This window comes from Lissotriton vulgaris, chromosome 3_1, assembly GCF_964263255.1.
Source record: "Lissotriton vulgaris chromosome 3_1, aLisVul1.2, whole genome shotgun sequence".
In the NCBI taxonomy this organism is placed as follows: domain Eukaryota; kingdom Metazoa; phylum Chordata; class Amphibia; order Caudata; family Salamandridae; genus Lissotriton; species Lissotriton vulgaris.
In genome coordinates this window covers 544428542-544450756 of record NC_141689.1, presented here as the reverse complement: position 1 = coordinate 544450756, position 22215 = coordinate 544428542, and the positions used below count along the sequence as shown (strand labels likewise).

General features: G+C 47.3%; 1 protein-coding gene across 1 annotated transcript in view; it reads left to right on the top strand.

Annotated features, from left to right (window-relative positions):
• The window catches only part of MCCC2 (methylcrotonyl-CoA carboxylase subunit 2), a 264869-nt gene that overhangs the window by 54467 nt on the left and 188187 nt on the right, over window positions 1-22215 (top strand). The window contains exon 3 of the mRNA XM_086960805.1: window positions 12968-13052. Within this exon, the coding sequence (XP_086816931.1) occupies window positions 12968-13052 (85 nt within the window). The remainder of the gene's footprint in view (window positions 1-12967; window positions 13053-22215) is intronic.

The following is a 22215-nucleotide window of genomic DNA, read 5'->3' as shown; positions in this document are numbered from 1 at the left end:
CAAAACCCTACAAAAATAGCTCCCTTGTTGCCCAAGTCTCCTGGAACATTAAAATATCCTGTTTTTTAACTAACTCCAGCCACTTAGGCGAGTTCATCTTGAACGTCAGGCCGCCAACATTCCAACTCAATATTTTACGGGTAGAATCTACCTTGAGAGCAGTTGGACTGTCCAAATCACAAGTTGGAAGCACGATTTGAGAGAGCACTGGTTCTAATGATGCTGTTGAAGTCAGTGGGGGTGTCAGTCAATCCTAGCTGTCCAAACCTGATAGAGGCAGAAATCTATTATGTAGAGTGAGCGGAGGGGCACAAGGTGGTACATCAGAGAGTGCTGACCCCTGGGAAGGCTTATAGAAATATCCCAAAGGAAGAGCCCATATATTGGTGGTTATATTAGAGCGATCCTTCTCAACCATTAATAATAGTTTGACCACTGATGGATTGCGTAAGTTGATAACTATGCAGTCCCCTCTGATGCACTTTACGGACTGCCCCACCCACCCAACTCTATGTACTATAATGATGTTGTTGATAAGTGTCACCCTGAACCCTTTGTGTTTTGATAACAAATCTACGCACTTATAGCGTAATTGGTCCCAGGAATCAACTTGGTTTGGCTTTAGAGGGGGGTGGACACCTGACAAGACCACCACATAGGGACAAGCTGCCGGGGGCAAATTTAACACTTCTCTACTACCAGTGGAACTCAACAAAGGTATACTGTCAGTATCGCCCTCACGTGAAATACTACATACTGCGTGTGAGGTAGTCTGCTCCACAGTAGGTATACAGGCTGATATACGGGCTGCGGTAATCGATTGATGCCCGTTTTCTGCATGACCATTATTAAGAGTACTGTTTACTGAAACTGAGCCCTCTGGCGCAAAACACTTTTGGATTTTTCTGAAAACATCACACGAATTGTCCAATGGAATAGAATTGGGCACACAAGGCAAAATATTCACGTTAATCAATGGTGCAGGTAAATCTGCCCTCTAAATCTCGAATTGCACTGTAGGGCTATCCTGAGTGGTAAAGTTTGTATGGATTGTCTTAGGGCAGGGAGGAAGCAATTGTTCCCTCAAGGAAGCAAAATGTTTGAGTACATCTTTTACACGATCAAATACGGTGTCCACAATTTGGCCAATAATAACTTCGCTATGACTATTGTTCTCCAAAAAGTGCAGATCGGTTTCAGTCTGGGTACTTAGAGTGTGCACATGGGCTACTACTGTCTGAGGGTTTGGGGGAGCACGTATCCAGGAGATCAGGCCAGAGCGAGATGTACTGTCAAGGACAGGCCCCTCCTGCGTGTCCAGCACTGCGTGAGCCCTAACAAGGCTTTATGCACCAGCTGACGCGAGGGTGATGGAGAAGCGTGGCTCAGTGGTTAGAGGTGGCAGTCCCAGAAGCTGAGATCGGCCGTGGACCAGGGTTCGATTCCCCGCCTCGGCGGGTCTCGGGCTCAAAAATTCCACGGAGTCGACAATTCTCGCTCTGGTGCCTACTCGACTCACGGGGTCACAATCTGCGACTCTGGGCAATAGCTTGCTTAATCTCCACTACGGCCCCTCGCAGCGGGATGCCTGGCTTTCACCTTGTGGATACCCGGCCGGGGTATCTCACAGGGGAATACCAGGACCGGTTCCCTAAGCAAGCGCCTTGAGGCCCCTGGGTTAAAGTGCGCGATATAAATCGAAACACATTTACATTTACATTTGATGCGCGGCTCCTGCTGCGATTCTGCAATGCCCCCTGGCGCTTGTGGTCCTGTGGCAAGCGAGTAAGGGAGAGGGGGAGGGGGAGGGAGGGAGAGGAAGAGGGAGAGAAAAGGAGAGGGACGGAGAGGGAAGGAGAGAGAGGAGGAGGGAGGGAGGGAGGCAGAGGGAAGGAGAGAGGGAGGGAGAGGGAAGGAGAGAGGGAGAGAGAAAGGGAGAAGGAGGAGAGAGGGAAGGAGAGGGAAGGAGAGGGAGGGAGAGGAAAGGAAAGAGTAAAGGGAAGGGAGGGAGAGGGAAGGTAGGGAGAGGGAAGGAGGGAGAGGGGGAGGGAATGGGAGAGAGAGGGAGAAGAAGGAGAGGGAGAGGGGGAGGGAGAGGGAGAGCGAGAGGGAGAGAAGAAGGGAGCCAGAGAGGGAGGGAGAGAGAAGGAGAGGGAGGGAGAGGAAAGGAAAGAGTAAAGGGAAGGGAGGGAGAGGGAAGGGAGGGAGAGGGAAGGAGGGGAAGGGAAGGAGGGGGAGGGAATGGGAGGGAGAGGGAGGGAGTGGGGGAGGGAGAAGTAGAAGAGGAGGGGGAGGGAGAGGGAGAGCGAAAGGGAGAGGGAGAGAAGGGAGGCAGAGAGGGAAGGAGGGAGAGGGAGAAGGGAGAGAGAGGAGAGAGAGGGAGAGGGAAGGAGGGAGGGAAGGAGAGAGGAAGATAGGAAGATAGGGAGAGAGGGGGAAGGAGAGGGGGAGAGAGGAAAGGAGAGAGAGAGAGAGAGAGAGAGTGGTGAGGGGAGGAGAGAGAGGGAGGGAAGGAGAGCGAGGAAGGAAAGAGGTAGGAAAGGGAGGGAAAGGGGAGGAAGGAGAGGGAGAGAGAAGGAAGGAGATGGAGAGAGAGGGAAGGGGGAGAGAGGAAAGGAGAGAGAGAGAGACAGAGAGAGACCCCCAAAAACACTAACTAAACCAGTAAAGGGAAAAATTATGTTACTGAGACCATCCGGGCTGATCACGACTATGACCTCCAGTATCTCTTCCTGACCATACTCTGAAGGAGGATCAACGCTTGCAAAATGTGTACATTCTGATTTGTGTGAGGCTGTGTTGAAGCATCTGCAAGTTCAACCTTAGCCCAAATGAGAACCATTCTGCCTTGATTGTCAATCAGAAAATCCAGAGACTCGTGGATGGGTCTGCCCACATGTGAAAAAAACACATTGATTTCGAAACCGCTTCTGAAATGGTTGTGCGTTAAGTATATTTCATATTTTGCCCTTGCCAGCGTATTATTGTTTAAGGACTTTGAAAGTATTGTGTAATTCCAGAGCATCCGTGTAAAACCTAGTAACGAAGAAAGCCTGACTCTAAGATAATGAATGTAACGATTCTTAAAATGCATTAATCTGCAAGTGTAACCTTTGTACGTTTCAACATTTCCGAGTAAGACTTTATCTAACATGTATTGTAGACTAGAGTTTGTGTGGCTAGTTAGGCACATCCGTAAGCAACACCCAGACTAGTAGGGCCTTGTCTTCATTTGTACCCTTGCATGGCGACTGCCCTTTTACTTCAGTTGTTACAAAGGACCTGTTATTTAGTCTGTTAGCACTATTTACTTGATTGAGTTTCTCTTACTGCAGGCCGGACATGCACTGCTTCAGCTGAAACCGCTCGTGTTTTTTTTAAGCAGCACCGCTGTCCGTGTAACATGGGTGCCTTCTTTCAATCACTTCAACCTTGCATTATCGTGTGTCTGTTTGAACCCCCCGCACCAACCAATATATTATTATTATGCATAGTTAATTAAAACCAGTGCAAAAACATTATACAAAACAGTAGAAAAAGACTTTAAAATATCATAAAATTTGTACATTGTAATCATCAATAATGAGCTTGCACTAAACCCAGTCTGAATGACCGAAAGTATTTGTCTTATGGCGGGGCAACATGTTCCCTTAAATAATGAGCTTCCACTACAAAACCCAGTCTGATTGAGCAAATTATTTATCTTATGGCGGGGCAGCGTGTTCCCTTACATGCTGTAGGCCGCCTGCTTGTTGCCTATATCAATGATCGAAGGTTTTTGTTTTTGGCAGTTTTTGATCGATCATTGCAAGGAACTTAACATATCTACAATTCAGTTTCGTGTTCAAAGGGTTCAGGCAGGCTAGCACTGCTTGCCTTCTCGTGCGAATCCCTAGCTGCTTGAACTGGCCCTTTAAAAGCTGTTGACGGGCTGGCTGTAACTCTTCACAAAGACAGGTCAGGTGGAGTATGTCGCCCTTGTCTATGTTACACAGCGGACAAACCTCGTGGCCATTGCTCCTGAGCCATGGTGGTAGATGCTCGCTGCTTGGCAAGACCCCTAGTCTGTATTTCAAGAACTTCAGTTTTGTGGTCTTAGGATAGCCCTGACTGAAGTATGGTTGTGATGACAACGATTTATACGAATTTAATGTCATCCAAGCGTGTTTTCTTTTGGCGAATGTGGCCTTATCCTCTAGTAAGGATAGAGTTTTGACCGTTTTCCAGAATAGTTTTTTAAATTGGTTATGCCCAAGTTGCATGTCCCAGATCACAGTTAGATTGGTTGCCCCCAGGGCTTCCTGCCGGTAGGATCTTGCCTGAGATGAGTCCCTGTTTTAAATATCTTGCCATAGCAGCGAGTTTAGAGTGTTGGTGGTAGCCGAGCGTAGTTTGTGGCAGCAGATGATGTATGCTCCCTGTCTGGCAACAACTTGCTTTTGCAAACCAAATTCCAGCCTGAGTTGGGCAGACGATGTATAGGACGGGAGAGAAAACATTATTCTATAAGCTTTTGTCTGGATTATGTCCAGGTTCTTGGAGTCTCTCCCACGAAGCGCCTCGCTGCCATAGCAGATAGAAGGGAGTAGCTTAGCCTGAATAGCTCTCAGATAGGGGGTTAGAATTGGCCCCATCAATTGATTGGCTATATTTTTTAGTGTGACGGCAATGCACGCCCCTCTCCTTTTCGCTTCCTGCTTTGTTGTGCAAAAGTGCCGTCTCTATCAAAGAGGACTCCCAGGTATTTGTAAACGAGTGCAGACTCTATTTTTTGGCCGCCTTGGGCCCATGATTTCTGAATCTTCTTCTTAGTGTTGATCGACATGGTCCAAGTAAAATGGATTTAGAAATGAATAGCGAATTAAGTCATGTGAATTCCAGGTAGCACATAATTGTGTGCTAATGGGCTGAAGCTGGCAACAGCACATCTGTGTTGCATGTGATCTGTCCTGATGCCACCTGACGGGTTGTTTTCAAAAGCCTGTTTTATTAACAATACCACCACCACAAGCAATACCACCACCACCACCACCACCAATACCACCACAAGCAATACCACCACCACCACCACCATCAATACCACCAATGCCAATACCATCACCAATACCATCACCACCACCACCAATACCACCATCACCACCAATACCACCACCTCCAGTACCAATACCACCACCTCCAATACCACCACCAATATCCCCACCACCAATACCACCACCAATACCCCCACCACCAATACCCCCACCCATACCACCACCACCACCAATGCAACTACCACCAATACCACCACCGATACCACCACCACCGCCAATACCACCACCTCCACCAATGCCATCAATACCACCACCACCACCATGGATACCACCAACAATCCAATACCACCACCAATCCAATACCACCACCACCAATACCATTGCCAATACCAATGCCACCATTAATACGACCATCACAATACCACCACCACCACCACCACCATCAATACCACCACCACCATCAATACCACCACAAATCCAATACCACCACCATTAATACCACTGCCATTACCAATACCATTAATACCACCACCACCAATACCATCATCACCGCAACCAATACCACCACCACCAATACCATCACCACCGCCACCAATACCACCACCGCCACCAATACCACCACCACCAATACCACCACCAATACAACCATCACCACCAATACCACCACCAATAATACCACCTCCAATACCAATACCATCACCAATACTGCCACTACCTGTACCAATACCACCACCACCAATACCACCACCACCTCAACCAATATCACTACCACCAATGAACCACCATCGATACCACCACCAATCCAATACCACCACCGCCAATACCATCACCACTGCCACCAATACCACCACCACCACCAATACCATCACCACTACCACCAATACCACCACTACCAATACCACCACTACCAGTATCAATACCACCACTAATACCACCACTAATAATACCCCACCACCACCACCAATACCACCACCACCACCAATACCAGTACCACCAACACCAGTACCACCACCAATACCACCACCACCACCACCAATGCCAATACCACCACCTCAGCGCCTCTCGCTCACTAGTAATAGCAGGGGCACTGTACAAGACCGGAGCTGCAGCCGAGACCGTCCATGCCCTCCCTCTCCCTCTGTCTGCGCGGCACTAATTCACCACCAGTGCGGGCGAATTAGTGAGTGGGCGGGGTCATGATGGCTCCACGCCATCATGAGCACACGCTGCCCGTGACTCATGACGGCGTGGCGCTGTCATGAGTAAGGGAGCGCCACCCCCACCCCCTAGCGACGCCCGTGCAGCAGCCGAATTTGCACCGCAGCGAAGAGGTTAGAGACACTGAGAGTGCTTGGAATGGATCTAAATTCTGCTGCTCTCCTCCAGTAAATTGTCATTTACTCTGGCTCTAACCCGCATAAGGAAGCCCCGACTCCCTTTCCCTCTACATTGTTTTTTTCATATCAGTCTATTATTCCGTTTAAGGCATTTTTTTCCTTTATCGTTAATCCCCACTCAAGCTTTCACAGTAGCATCAGTGATATTTCCGAGACCAGTTGCATTTGATATCTGCGACCAGCTTTGCGACAGACATTCGGTGCAATGTATTCACTGTGCGTTAGTTCCAGCGAATTAAGCCATTCTTAAGAACCACTTTTACTAGACCTATTCTGGGCATGATGACTTACCCCTTTGTCTCCTTGGTGGTTTTTTAGGTCTCGTAGAGAGAGACCTAATGCCGTCCATCCACAAAGCTGACTTTTACGATCCGGATTTGGCCTCCGGCAGGTGGAGAAGTGTGGCTCAGGGGTTAGAGGCAATTGCAAACAAAACAGGTGATGGACAGAATGTGGATCAATGTCACACATTCACCCCAGTCCAAAGATCTGGGCCCAAATCCATCGTTTTTTTGCACTCCACACCACCCTGGGTTAGACAATGGCGATATGCAAATCAGCTCTGACCCTGTGCCCCATGGGAACAGTCCAGTCCGAACTACAAAAGCCATGTCCTTCCCAGAACGGAATCAAGCATCCGAGGACCGGACCGGTTTCGAGGTAACACCTCTCATCAGCCCGGCTAGCTTGACTCCAGTGGTGTGGAGTGCCTGGGACCCACGTCTGAGCATCCCCAGCGCACTTATGGCGGCAATTGCAAACAAAACAGGTGATGGACAGAATGTGGATCAATGTCACACATTCACCCCAGTCCAAAGATCTGGGCCCAAATCCATCGTTTATTTGCACTCCACACCACCCTGGGTTAGACAATGGCGATATGCAAATCAGCTCTGACCCTGTGCCCCATGGGAACAGTCCAGTCCGAACTACAAAAGCCATGTCCTTCCCAGAACGGAATCAAGCATCCGAGGACCGGACCGGTTTCGAGGTAACACCTCTCATCAGCCCGGCTAGCTTGACTCCAGTGGTGTGGAGTGCCTGGGACCCACGTCTGAGCATCCCCAGCGCACTTATGGCGGCAATTGCAAACAAAACAGGTGATGGACAGAATGTGGATCAATGTCACACATTCACCCCAGTCCAAAGATCTGGGCCCAAATCCATCGTCCGGTCCGGTCCTCGGATGCTTGATTCCGGTCTTGGAAAGATATGGCTGTGTAGTTCGGACTGGACTGTTCCCATGGGGCACAGGGTCAGAGCTGATTTGCATAAAGCCATTATCTAACCCAGGGTGGTGTGGAGTGCAAAAAACGATGGATTTAGGCCCAGATCCTTGTACTGGGGTGAATGTAAGACATTGATCTACATTCTGTCCATCTAATTATTTTTTGTAATTTTCTCCCCGAGTGTACTGGGGTAGCCCAGACGTGGGTCCCAGAGCCTCCACACCACTGGAGTCAAGCTAGCCGGGCTGATGAGAGGTGTTACCTCGAGTCCGGTCCGGTCCTCGGATGCTTGATTCCGGTCTGGGAAAGATATGGCTGTGTAGTTCGGACTGGACTGTTCCCATGGGGCACAGGGTCAGAGCTGATTTGCATAAAGCCATTATCTAACCCAGGGTGGTGTGGAGTGCAAAAAACGATGGATTTAGGCCCAGATCCTTGTACTGGGGTGATTGTAAGACATTGATCTACATTCTGTCCATCAAATTGTTTTTTGTAATTTTCTCCCTGAGTGTACTGGGGTAGCCCAGACGTGGGTCCCAGAGCCTCCACACCACTGGAGTCAAGCTAGCCGGGCTGATGAGAGGTGTTACCTCGAAACCGGTCCGGTCCTCAGATGCTTGATTCCGGTCTGGGAAAGATATGGCTGTGTAGTTCGGACTGGACTGTTCCCATGGGGCACAGGGTCAGAGCTGATTTGCTTAAAGCCATTATCTAACCCAGGGTGGTGTGGAGTGCAAAAAACGATGGATTTAGGCCCAGATCCTTGTACTGGGGTGAATGTAAGACATTGATCTACATTCTGTCCATCAAATTGTTTTTTGTAATTTTCTCAGGGGTTAGAGGCGGCAGACCCGGAAGCTGAGATCGGCCCTGGACCAGGGTTCAATTCCCCGCCTCGACGGGGCTTGGGCTCAATAATTCCACGGACTCGATAATTCTCGCTCCGGTGCCTACTCGACTCACGGGTTCACACTCTGCAACTCTGGGCAATTGCTTAATCTCCACAACGGCCCCTCGCGGCGGGATGCCTGGCTTTCACCTTGTGGATACCCTGCCGGGGTTATCTCACAGGGGAATACCAGGACGGGTTCCCTAAGCAAGCGCTTAGATGCCTGCGATGTGGGTGATTTGCGCTATATAAATACATGTACATTTACATTTACATTTTACCCCAGCAGCATTTCTCCTCCCCTTACCATTTGCTCCTGCCTCCGAGAGCTTCAAAGGGATCTGCTTCACACTTCACGGCCGCCGTGACTCACATTTCTCCTTCCTTCGTGCCCAGTCCCCCTCCCAGCGCTGCCTTGTTTTCCATAAAGAAGGAAGGGACAAGGGAGAGACGTGAGTAGGAGAAAAGATGACAGAAATTAAGACTTAGTTCAAGCATCTGACTAGCTACTAAAATGCCATTGTTGTAACAGCCATGTACAGAAATTATTTAAAAACCATTTAAACAGGAATATTTATCCCGTAGAAGGCGCATATCTGGTATTAGATCACATCGTGATTTCTTGTGAGAATAACTGAAAACCATTCTACTTTGAATTGTCGGCCTTAGTTAAGATAACAAAATAAATAAATAACTAACAAAAAAAAAAACGTGTGACTCGCCAACACTGTGACTGTGTCCATGTTGACATGACACCATTCCACTTCCAGGGGCCTCGCCTGTATTACCCCATTTAATTGTATTCTTTTTCTTTGGTTTGTCTGACATTAAGTGAGCGGTAGTGCCTTATACATTTCTTCAAAAACAGAACGTCCAAAATGGACGTGTGCACCGCGAGCGATCTACGGGAAAGCAATGCCGGGCTCCATAGCAGTGAGTGCTGCATTTACTACCGCATTTCTGCAATAGCTGAAGGTCTGGTTCCTCCCCGCAGGGATGGGCTCTCAGCCCATCAGTCACTCCCTCCACCCTACAATATGTCCTGCTTTTCGTGCCAAGAAAAGCGATTTCGTGAAAAGCGGCAGGCCAGCGTGTAGGTGCAAACGTGATGTGTGCTGCAGACTGAGCTGCGCTGATAAAGGGACGCTTCAGTGGCCATTTGTAAATCAAATGTCTGCAGTTAATACTAAAGCTGGTTCGGGTGGTGTGGTTATTTTTTATGTGTGGGAGAGCAACCTTTATGTAAACTGTTATTTAGAAATGGTACGTTCTGTAGGTATTTGCTGTTTCTTTGCAGACTCACCATCACACCCCCTCACACACCCTTTCACCCTCACACACCCTTTCACCCTCACACACCCTCACTCACCCATCCTCACTCACCCATCCTCACTCACCCTCACTCACCCTCACACCCTAACACACCCTCACCCCCCTCACTCACCCTCACCCTCACCCCCCTCACTCACCCTCATGCCTCCTCACCATCACACACCCTCACACCCTCACTCAACCTCACACCCTCACCCTCACACCCCCTCTCACACACCCTTACCCTCACACCCCTCACCCTCACCCCCCTCTCCCTCACACCCCCTCTCCCGCACACACCCTCACTCACCCTCACACCCCCTCACCCGCACACACCCTCACCCACCCTCACTCACCCTCACCCCCCTCACCCTCCCAACCCTCTCACCCTCACACACCATCACGCCCTCACCCCCCCTCAACACCCCTCACTCACCCTTACTCACTCACCCTCATACACCCTCATCAGCATAGCATAGCATAACAAAACATAGCATGGCATAACAAAAAAACCATAGGATACACAACCTCACAACACTCACCCTCTCACCCTCGCTCTCACACTCACCCTCACCCACCCACCCACCCTCACCCACCCACCCACCCTCATTCACTCACTCACTTACTCACTCGCTCACTCCCCCACCCTCACCCTCACCCACCCTCACCTACCCACCCACTCACCCTCACCAGCATAGCATAACAAAACATAGCTTAGCATAACAAAACAAAGCATAGGATAGGAAAACATAGCATAGCATAACAAAGCATAGCATAACAAGACACAACAAAACATAGCATAGCATAACAAAACATAGCATAACAAAACAAAGCATAGCAAAACAAAACATAGAATACTATAACAAAGCATAGCATTGCAAAACAAAACATAGCAAAACACAACAAAGCATAGCATAACAAAACATAGCAAAACAAAACATAGCAAAACACAACAAACCATATCATACATAACAAAACATAGCATAGCATAGCATAGCATAACAAAACACAACAAAGCATAGCATAACAAAACACAACATAGCATAGCATAACAAAACAAAGCTTAGCATAGCATAACAAAACATAGTATAACAAAACATAGTATAACAAAACATAGCATAACCTCTTAAGCGCTGCTGACGGCCAACGGTCGTCACGAGCGCTACCTTCCCAGTGCTGCGCACGACCATTGGACGTCCATTCAGCACTAGTTCCAATGGACAGCGCAGCACTGGGGAGGGATATTTGCGAAGCAGCTAAGGTGTTAACAAAACATAGCATATCAAAACAAAGCATAGCATAACAAAGCATAGCATAACAAAACATCTCATAACAAAGCATAGCATAGCAGAACAAAACACAACAAAACATAGCATGGCTTAACAAATCATAACAAAACATATAATAGCATAGCAAAACACAGCATAGCATACCAAACACAGCAATGCATAGCATAGCATAACAAATCATAGCATAGCAAAACAAAGCATAGCATAATAAAACACAACACAACATAGCATAGCATAACAAAGCATAGCAGAGCAAAACATAGCATAGCAAAACAAAGCACAGCAGAGCAAAACAAAACATAGCATAGCATAACATAGCATAGCATAACAAAACAAAACATAAGACAGCAAAACAAAACATAGCATACAGCATCACTCAGCACCACCACAGCATCACTCTGTGGCACCACAACATCACTGAGCTCCACCACAGCATCAATCTGTGCAACCATTCAACAACAACTAGTTCAAATATGTTATCGCAATGTTTCAAGCTTTATTACAAATGTAAGAAAAATATGTTAATATTTAACATATGTTCTTGGATTTTCGTCACAATAAAATACACTGAACATAATCTTCACAAATGTTATTTACAAAAGTTTAAGCTATTGCCATTATAAATTACAATAACTTTTATTTAAGTATTAATTATTAATAAAAATTATAAACCATTGTTGTTTGTAATATCAATACATGTAAGTCACGTAAATACAACACATATTGCATTACAAATGCTATAGGTGTCACATTTGCGAAAGTTGTAACTATTGGCATGGTAAATGATAAAGTTATTAATTTAGCTATTTTCAAAAACAAAACCTAAATAAAAAAATTTCATTTACAATACCAATAGCTCAAACTTTCCTAATACGAGACCTATTGCATTGCAAATGCTTGTGTCACTGGGAGTCTTCTTGTTAATATAGAATGCAAGAGAGAGTTGCATCCTGTATATCTGGTGCTTCCTCCTCCGTGAAAAAACATTTTGGCACTTGGTGAAATGTGGTCCGAGAAACCGAATTCTAGTGATCGACATGGGGCTTGAAGAGGACTTGCCTCGTCTATTTTCCTTGTCTTGTTTCCTGTAACTGGATAAAGAAGGTATTGCTTTATACCATGTTCCCTTACTAAATTTAAGTGCCATCTTTTATTTTGCTGCACTTCTTATCTGCAGTTTTCCACTTTAATGATGGAGGCAGGAAATGGACCATGGTTCGGTACAAAATGATAACTTCTTTCCTCAGTTATCTGAAAATAAAACCGACAGAATCATAGCTCTCCGGGAGCACACACATTCCTCGCTCAGCCTCCCATAGCAACGCTAACTCTGTCTCTGACCTCAGCTCACTGTGCCGGGAAGAACCAGATGTACAGAAGCACGAGATAAGGCTGGTCACTTGAATGTAGAAGCACACATTTCTTACTTTTGCAAGTAGTGCTGATTCTTTGCCCCTCCTTTGCATGAAACGCTCGCATTGTTCGAGGCATAAATCGGTGAGGCCACCTGGACCTGCGGTGAATGAACCTAGCTGCAGTCTGGGCTACGGGTCCGCATTGACTATGGGTACTGTTGCACTGCCTATAATCAGGTCCACCTCCTTTTAGTTCTGAGGCATTTGCTGAGGAAAGTGCAAAACAGCCGGATTTGGGTCTTAAAAAAAAAATTACTTTTGCATCTAATCCTAAATTCCCCCCACGCATCTAATAATGTGCAGTAAGGCTCTTTCAGTTCGATCACCAAATGAATTGTGTATTGCTTTCCTGTCTTTCACTAATGTGATTTGATGTTAAATTCAACATAATAATATTCGACCCACAGGGGGAGGAGGAAAGGCGCGGGAGCGGCACACATCAAGAGGAAAACTGTTACCCAGAGAACGAATTGATGGGCTCTTAGATCCCGGGTATGTATTCTCTTTTATTTGGAATCCAAACTTTGTTTGACTTTGAACTGGAGCAACAAGCCGCTGTTTAGCCATATTTTCTGATATATAAAATCTGCGAATTCTTTTAATATCAGTAACACACTCCCTTTGTGCTCTCAATTTTCTTCAGATTTGCACCATACTGCAACGCTCTTTACGTCATTTCTTTCCTTGTCATGCCCCTTGCTAGCAACAAAAAAAATAGTACAGTACTGCGATGTGTTGGTCATAAAAATAAATTATTTTTGTATATATATCGAAGAATTGAGGGGCTAGATTAATTTCAAGTGTTTGAGGAGCAGTGTTTACATTTGCTAAACGATGTATTCGTACCTGGAAAGCAGGCGATGCCATTATATTAACTTCTGGTTTGATAATGTATGTTTCCACCAGTCCGGTAGTTTCCTGTGCTGTAAATAATGGGATACTACTGCCAATTCCAGTTTAAAGGTTTATATATATCAGGTTTAGGACCCGACTATGGCTTCTGTTTTGACTTTGGTGCTGCTTGACAGCACAACTCCTTCCTCTAGCCACAGTACCACCTACACACAACGGCGTCTCCTCCGCTACGGAGGAGGAGCGATCCCAACCCCCAAAAAACAGCCGGAAATGAAAAATAATACTATAATAAACACTCATTTTATTTTTCCTTTCCTGCCGAGTCTTGGGGGTGGGGCCAGGTGGATGATAGGAGTGGTGGGCACTGCCTTAAGTGCACATGATGGTTTGACTGACCACCTCAGGTCGGCCAAACCGTCATGCGCAGTGAAGCTCTGTCCAACCCAGCTGCGTTGGAGAGCGTAGACACAGACTTATCTGTGAGTGAAAATCGAGGACTTTCAGGCCAATCCTGAAGCTGCTGCCATGCATGAGAGAAGCTTCAGGATGGGCCGCAGGGCAGTCTGGGATCCTGTGCCTGGATAAGAGGAGCAGAAGAGCATGACACTGCCTGCTGCAGGCACGTTTTTAAAATAATAAAAATTATTATTATTTTTTGGCCAACAGTGACCTCCATGAGACTCCTCCTTCTCTCCCCTGCCCGCCTGCTCATCAACAATACCGGTCGCTGTTGCCTACACAGAATGTGTAGCAATCAGATGCCCTTAAGATAGGTCACAAGTTAACACAAATCAGAAAGGGAAAATACTTTATTGAAGCAGATGAAGATGTTTGAATATGAGTATCAGGACACAGCTACCCAAGGATTCAGTTGAAGATCAGCAATCAGCAGACTTTATCGGGAGGCTTACAGGATATTCTTGAATCCAACTAAAATCCTGAGGAAAAAGCAATGGGACAAAAATCTAAAGCAAGGGACAAAGAACACAGCAAACAGAGAGGCTAACATGGGGAATTTTAGAGAGTTACTGACTTTCAGGAATAAATAAGCAATACCAAACACCTTTACTTTAAAAAATGTTGCTTGGAAAGGTTTAGGCTGTTAGGAACAAAAATTAAGCAGCTTTGCGAATCCAGAATTTTATTATGGCATTCTGGAGATACAACAGTGCTAAAGCGGTTTGGGGGTTTTGACAATCTAGCATGACTAAGAACTGTTATGCACCTGCTCCCACTTGTGACTGTTCATTAGCCCGTCTTAAAAGCAGTATGAAGTATATTCCTAAAGTAAAAAAATGCAACATTGAAGTGAAAATTAGCTAATATTGAAATAATTGTGTAACCTCTTTTCTTTCACCTGCCCATTTGACATCCAACTCTACAGGAGTTTTCCCATTCATTGTTTGAGAATCCACTATAGATTCTGCTTGATACTACCACATTATGTTCCCTGGCTGTCTGGCATCCTAAGTCCCATAAGCTCCCCTTTCCTTTTATTTCTTCTCATAAAAGTATTGTGACTTGGTGTGCTACTGTGGTACAGTGATGGCAGGAAGGTTTTGTATCCACTAGCATCTTTACATTCCCTCAGATGTACAATTTTGGCTAAGGTAAGTTTTACTACCTATGCAGGGGTGGTGCCTATGGCCCTTCTACGCGATATACCGAACATACTCAATATGTGCTTCAACAACAGTGAATAATGGTGAGGTCTAACTTTCTCTCGAGTGAAAATCAACTGCATGAGTTTGTCAGCATGCATTGGGAAAGATGTGTCCCTAAAGATGCTACTGCTGCATGCTATCCTGTGCCTTGTTACAATGAAGAATCGCCTTCCCATTTAGTTTTTTAGGTCTCGCATGCGCAGCGCGCATGCGCTGCATAGGAGACCTTTAGCCGTCGTTCAGCTCTTTTTAACCCCTTCCATGCTCATGACGGAACGGTTCCGTCATAAGCATAAGGTGGCCTGTGCTTATGACGGAACCGTTCCGTCATAGTTCCATAGGCCCAATGGAACGTTCAGTACCGGGGGAAAATCCGCGCAGCACAGAAGGGGTTAAAAGAAGAGCAGACTGCGCGTGCACGCACACACACGCACACACGCACGCACCACTCCCGGGCATATTTTTCTCCAAAAACGCATATTAAAACTCTGGCTCATAATACTTTTTGTGAAAGCGGTCACTCCTAAACATGAACCCTACTTTAGCTTCCGGTATCACCGTTCGGTTCTACGAAATTTCAACAGCATATTTATTGTTTCTGGTTAAATAGCCACGTAACGCTGGCATGCTTTAACATTAGAGCTAGCTGGCTGCTTCTGAGAGAAATCGCGATGGGAAAATTCCTGATGAATTTTCTTCTCCGGCCCTTCTCAACATTGCCCCCTCGTGACAGTCTAGAAAACTGCAACCTGTGAATGGAATCCCGTCTCTCCATTTGTAGATTGCTCTGTGTATCGTATTTAGCCACTGGTTGCATTTCTAATAGATCCTAATATTTTTCTCTGAGTTGATGTTCTCGCTGATTACACCGGCTCAGTTACAAGATGTCGTTTACTCGACCCCGTTTTAGCCAGACATCTGAAATCAGCTGAGCATGAAACCCGAGCCCTGTGTGGGTTAAGTGAATGTACAACACACTCCGTTCCGCGCTGCATTGCCAATAGTCCCAGTGGCTTTCAGACTGAAGAAGGCAATTTACTGCAAGCCTTTGTCTCTGGGCCACGGCTCCCCGTCTCTGCACTAATTGTCATCACTAGTCGCCTGGGACGGCCATTAACAAAACACTGAAAGCAAGGGCCTGATCTTCGAAATCTTGTTTACCAAAGTAATTTGTTTTTTTGACAGCCAGCACTGCTGGATCATGTGTAGCAATTGTCAAAGTCGTTTATCAAATTCACTGCGCCCTGCATCTAACAGTGTCAACGTATAGCACACGAATATCTAGATTACAACGGGCCCCCTCAGAGTTGTGAAGTACTACCGTATAGTAAGAGAGCTTAGTTGTGCAATCTGGAGACCTTATTGCTACTCATAATGTTAAGACAAGGCTTGTGCTTCTTTTAAGCTTGGGAGCAGTTATAGAGTGTAGTACTAACTTTCTTACAAGTCACTCTAGATCTTCACAACCGCCTTTCCTATCATCACTACTAAACCCTTTAGCTTTTAAATCCTATTCAGCTTATATGTTTGAGCTTTTAGAATTATTATTTTTTTTTTTTTTAAATTTTTGTAAACCTTTATTGTGCATGAAAATATAACAAATACGGGCCCACAACCATCAGGCCGGCCACGATACGATTGAGCACTAAAGCGAACAATACAGTTCCTCAGCGGCATCAGGTTAAATCAGCAATCAATTATCAGAACAACAATTAGATTCGTGTCGCCGAGTAACAGGAGCAGTGAAGGTTAATTTTAAAGGTTTTTTTTTTGTAATCATAAAATATATGACAGTGAAGAATAGAAATCCAGGAGAGCTGAGTCCGTACAGTTACTTCACAGCATGAGCAGGCAAGAGCTTTACAGGAGACCAAGCGTTAAAGCCATTCCAGGCAATATGGCGGGTACGAGCAAGACAACAAAGCCATCAGTGTAGCAACCCCAAGCCATGTACAGATCCGCCCACTCCCTAAACGTCCCTATCCCGGACCCAGAACAGAAAGTAGGTAAGAAAAGCGCAGAGAAAGAATAAAAATAAGGCCCATAGAAACCAACATGAGAACTAAAATCTTCCCCCCACCCTACATCATTGCAGAGGCTACGGCCTACCCCCCCCCCGCAGTGTGTCTGTCGCCCGCTAAAGAACCCGAAATATAGACAGAGAAAGAAAGAGGGAAAACCCTAAGAAAGAAGAAAGAAAAAAGTCACTTTTGAATATAGGGAGAAAGAGCAGTAAATCCTAATCTATAACTCCCAAGAAAAAGGAATGTGGGGAGGAGCCCACCAAACACCAAGTCTCTCTCGGACACCCCGACCAAGCAGCAACTCCCACCCTATAAACCACCTCAGGATTATCAATTATACAGTACGAAATAAATTAGGGAGAGATCCACGTAGCATAGCAGTACTCACATAAAGGGTGTCTCGTCCCGAGGTCCCGCCCGCCTGACAAGTCTAGTCGTCCCATCCCCCATATGTACCAACAAACAATGAGCTGCGAACCCCATATAACACAAGGAGAATTACACTCACACAACGCAGGAACCGATGCATACCGAGATTTTAGTCAGCCAGGAAAACCCAGTCCACCAAAAAAGTCCGCTAACCCTGACCAGTACGTATTCGCCCCCACAGCCAAAACCCTCGCAAGGCAGTCCACTCGGACAGAACAAAGGGACAAGATGGCCGTCCTCGGCAGTAAGATGGTGTTCCATAGTAAAGTGTACGGGTCCGTTCGCGACCAGTTGCAGGTATCCCGCTAGACAGTTCCAATGGTTGCGCACTGGTCAACAAGAATCCGAGTATCAGCAACAGGGCCAAATGAACCCGGGCAGGCAGACTTACTGGTCGACGTGTCTGTGGCGGCATTGCCAAAGGTAGCAAAGCCTCGATGGAAGCTGTGAGCACTGGCGGAGGCAGAAACATTGTAGCGCCGGTGAAAGAAATAGGTAGCAATTCGCGTCCACCAACACTGCTGGGAGGCTGAAGGGTAGAACACTTGTTTGGCAACAACGTAGCCTGGGCAGGAGTAGCAACAGTAACCTCATCCCAATGGGGGAGGCAGATCGGCGATGTGCTGGTCACCACGGGCGTAGCAGTCTCAAACCTCTCATACAACGATAAAAAGCCCAAACACATCTCCGCCCTCAAGTTGTGGATTGCGGCAAGAATGGAGCCATAAGTTGGTGCCGCTGGGGTGTCCATAGTCGCCTCGATCACAGGCGCGGGTCCCCAGACAGGACAGCATCCGGGGGACCTCAGCGCAGTCCCGGTCCCTTCCAAGGCAGCGTGAGCAGTAAATGCAGCCCGGTCAGCCATTGCAAGAGCCCCGCCGGGGGGAGCAAGGGGACGCGGGCACAAATGCCACAGAGACCGTAGAGATACAGGTCGCTGTCTGACCGCTGGCACCCAGTCAATGGGCGACTCGCACTGGAAGCCCCACAGTGGTCGGGAGCAGGCTTGAGGGAGAGCTGCGGTGTTCAATTAGCCGCCATCATGGGGGAGCGCTGCGTACCTCGTTTGCAGACCTCAGCAGCGTAGGCGCCAGAAGAAGATCCCGGTCGGCAAGCACTCCGTAGAAGAATGAAGGGCAGTCGCGGTGAGCAGCGGCCAGAAGCGCAGATCAAGGCGCTAGATTCCCTCCGCCTCCGTAGGCTCGATAGCTCCGGCAGCCGTCATGCCAGCGTGTCCACCCGGGTCTCGGACGCAGGGGCAGAGACGAGCTCCGCAGTTTTCTCGGCCGTGCAATGGGTTCCAGGCAGGCAGGAACGTCGGGAGAGCACCAGTCAGTTCCGCACACCGTCCCCGTCCCCTCGCTGTCGTTTCGTATCAGGATAAGGTCAAGATTTCAACGAGGGGAACAAAGGATCGGGGAGCCGAGAGACTTCACGTCTGTTCACTGCGCCATCTTGGCTCCTCCTAGAGCTTTTAGAATTTAAAAATAGTTGTACTTAGAACTTGGGAGCATTATCTGTGAGTAAATCCTGGAAATGTTTTTGTACAGTGCAAATCATTTTTTTTGTTAACCCTTTGTCAAAGGGTAGATGTTTCACCCTTGGGTTTTTAGTTCATACAAATCGAAGGAAAGCAAGTTCATGGTTAGTGTCGTAAAAGAAAATAGGGTGGATTTTTTTTTAACTTTGTGCAATGGTTCTGGCACCGGTTCAATATGTTCACACTGTAAAAGAGCATTAATAATTCTGTAGCTATGTTTTGGCTGCATGGCTGCGAAGACTTCGACAGAACGGCATTCTGTACATTACCATAGTAGTATCCTGTACAAACCTCCCATGTCAGAACAAAAGCATGAAAAATTGCCTTACTAGTGCCACATTTCAGTGACTCAACTGATCATCAGAGCAAAGACCCAAACTACAGCTTAGTGGGATAATCTGGTTGTGGTGGGAACAGGTGCATGTCATAAGAGTTGAATCCTAGTGAGCTGACCTATCCTCACATCATTTTGAGGTTGATGAAAGGAATAGAATTGGGTAAACAGTTGCTACTATCGTGTAGAACTGCAGGAGAGATGGCAAGTGCTTCCAGAATGCTCTAAAAACACAAACTGCGCATGTGAATCCTTGTGAGATGGTACAAACCTTTTTTTGCGGCCTCACCACAGACTGTACCAACTGTCTGTAGGGAGTCAGCACTGTAGAACATAATCCACAGAGACAATCTTTGCTCTAAATTGTATAACTTTGTCAATCTCTGTTTTTTATTTTCCCCTTTTTTTTTGTTTGACCCACCAACAAGAGCTTCTTGATTTTACCATCAGTAGCTTTATTGTCATTCCTATTACAAACCACACCTAAAAAGAGTGGGGTTCTCTTGTATTTAAAGGTAACAGAGATTGATTGGCATTGCCATTGTTTTTTTATAGTGGTCATTCTCATTTTTTTTTTTTTTTTTTAAATATATTTTTATTGCAGGAATTAGCCAAAGTTACATGACAGATCAGCGATATAGCTTCAGTGGAAAGGAAAAACAACCCATCCCCCGTGAGGAAACACCTTGTATACACAGCCATTCAGCCCACAACCCGAGGGTCGGGCGGCGTCTGCTTGTAAAATCGCAAATGGGGATCCGGTATACTGTCAAAGCTGATCCGGATAAACAAGCGACCTTCATCTGCTTTTCTAAATCATCCTAAAAGAACAAACCCCCCCCAACACCCACTCAGCCCTGCCTCTCCCCCCGCCCAACCCCGCCATCAGTGTGTTGTATGTGTAAAAAGAGCTTGTGGGAAGAAGCCTTAGGTAGCTGTGTAGAGATCAGTGTTATGGACATCTAACGGGACTCAGGTTGTGCTGCGTCATCACTCTGAATCGCTGGAAGCGCTGTAATCTCGCAGGGCCTGCACTAATGTCTCCCATTCCAATGCTGTTTCCAGCGCCCTCTCATTCTGCTGTCGCCTCGCCAGCTGGTATCGCAAAGTGCTCTCCCCTGTGGCCCACTTCAGGAGTTCGTTGTGCCATTTAGCTCCTGTTGGACCAACTCTTGCCTTCCAATGCCTGGTTATCTCTCTTTTAGCGAGAATGAGCCCTAGGTCTATAAATTTGCTTGAGATTTTATTTTTAGGGGTATGCGGGAACCAATGTAGGATCCCCACCGCCGCGTCGAAAGTCAAGGTTCTCCCAGTGACCCCATTGAGGGTGTCCCCTATCAGGAGCCAGTTTGAGGACAGCGCTGGGCAGGACCACAGCATATGAATGAGGTCTGCCGTGGGTGCTCGGCATCTGGGACAAGCCGCCGTGTCTGTGGCGAAGTATTGTTGGATTTTCGCCGGAGTCAGGTAGGCCCTGTGAAGTATATAAAAATGAACCAATTGAAACCGGGCGTGGCGCGTGCCTTTCCAGGCTCGACGCATTAGTTGTGTCCACGTCGTTTCCGGTATATCTTTCCCTATGTCGGCTTCCCAACGGTTCCGCAGTACGGCTAGCGGGGGAAGACCCTCATTAATTAATCTATTATATAAACACGTGACTGCCTTGACCGTCCCCGAGGACATCATAACATACTGGCACACCGACGATGTTGGTGGCTCCTCCATACCTCTCTCCCAGTGCATCTGAATTGCCCTAATTAGAGCTGTATGAAGGAGGAAGTCGCCTGGGGGAACGTCAAAACGGTCCAGAATCTCCTGGAAGGGCAGTAACACCCCGTCTCCATAAAGATCTCCCACTAACTGCAACCCTGCATCCTCCCAATGCCTTAAGCGCGACCAGTCTCCTCCGTGCGGCAAGGCCGTTAACATCCCCAATGGAATCTCCGGGGCATATGGGAGTTTCAGCTCCTCCCGGGCGTGGGCGCGATTCCAGCACAACCGGATAGTCCGTTCCTCGAGCGTAAGGTCTTGCAGAGCTAAGCGCTGGCGTAGTGCAACGTAGGAAATAACATGTCTGGGCATTCCCCTGCCTCTCCCATCCTCCGGGCCTCGAAACTCTCTCGCTATCTCCTGGGTGAAGGTCTGCAACTGAGCCGCCAAATAGTATTTTTCAAAATCCGGCACCGCTAGGCCGCCCTCCGATTTTGGTCTCATCAGGGTCCTGAGTGCCACCCTTCGGCGGCCCGACCCCCAGAGGAACCCCACCACCATGGATCTCAAGAGCCGGAAGGTGGCCGGCGGAACCCAAATCAGGAGCGCTCTAAAATAATATATCAGCCGGGGTAGTGCCACCATTTTCAACAGTGCTATACGCCCAGCCACCGAAAGCGGCAGGGTAGCCCAGAAATCCATGCTGCCTCGCAGCGCACGAATACAGCGGGCTATATTGCCATCTAGAAGATCGGCGGGGTCATGGTACACGTATACCCCCAGGTACTTGAGGCAACTAGGTTCCCATCTAATCTCTCTGGTGGTGTCGGATCTGGGCTCTCCCTTTCGAACCGGAAATAGTCTTGGCCCAATTCACCTTAAGGCCCGAGATCTCCCCGAAGGTTGTGAGAGCCTCTGCAGCCCCATCCAGAGCATTACCCGAGTCCTCAAGGAAGAGCAGCAGGTCATCGGCATACAGAGAGATGTATTGCTGGCCAGATAAGGTCCTCAGTCCGCCGAAAGAAGCTCCGGTCCGAACCGATAACGCTAGTGGTTCCACCGCGAGCGCGAAGAGTAGTGGGGATAACGAGCATCCCTG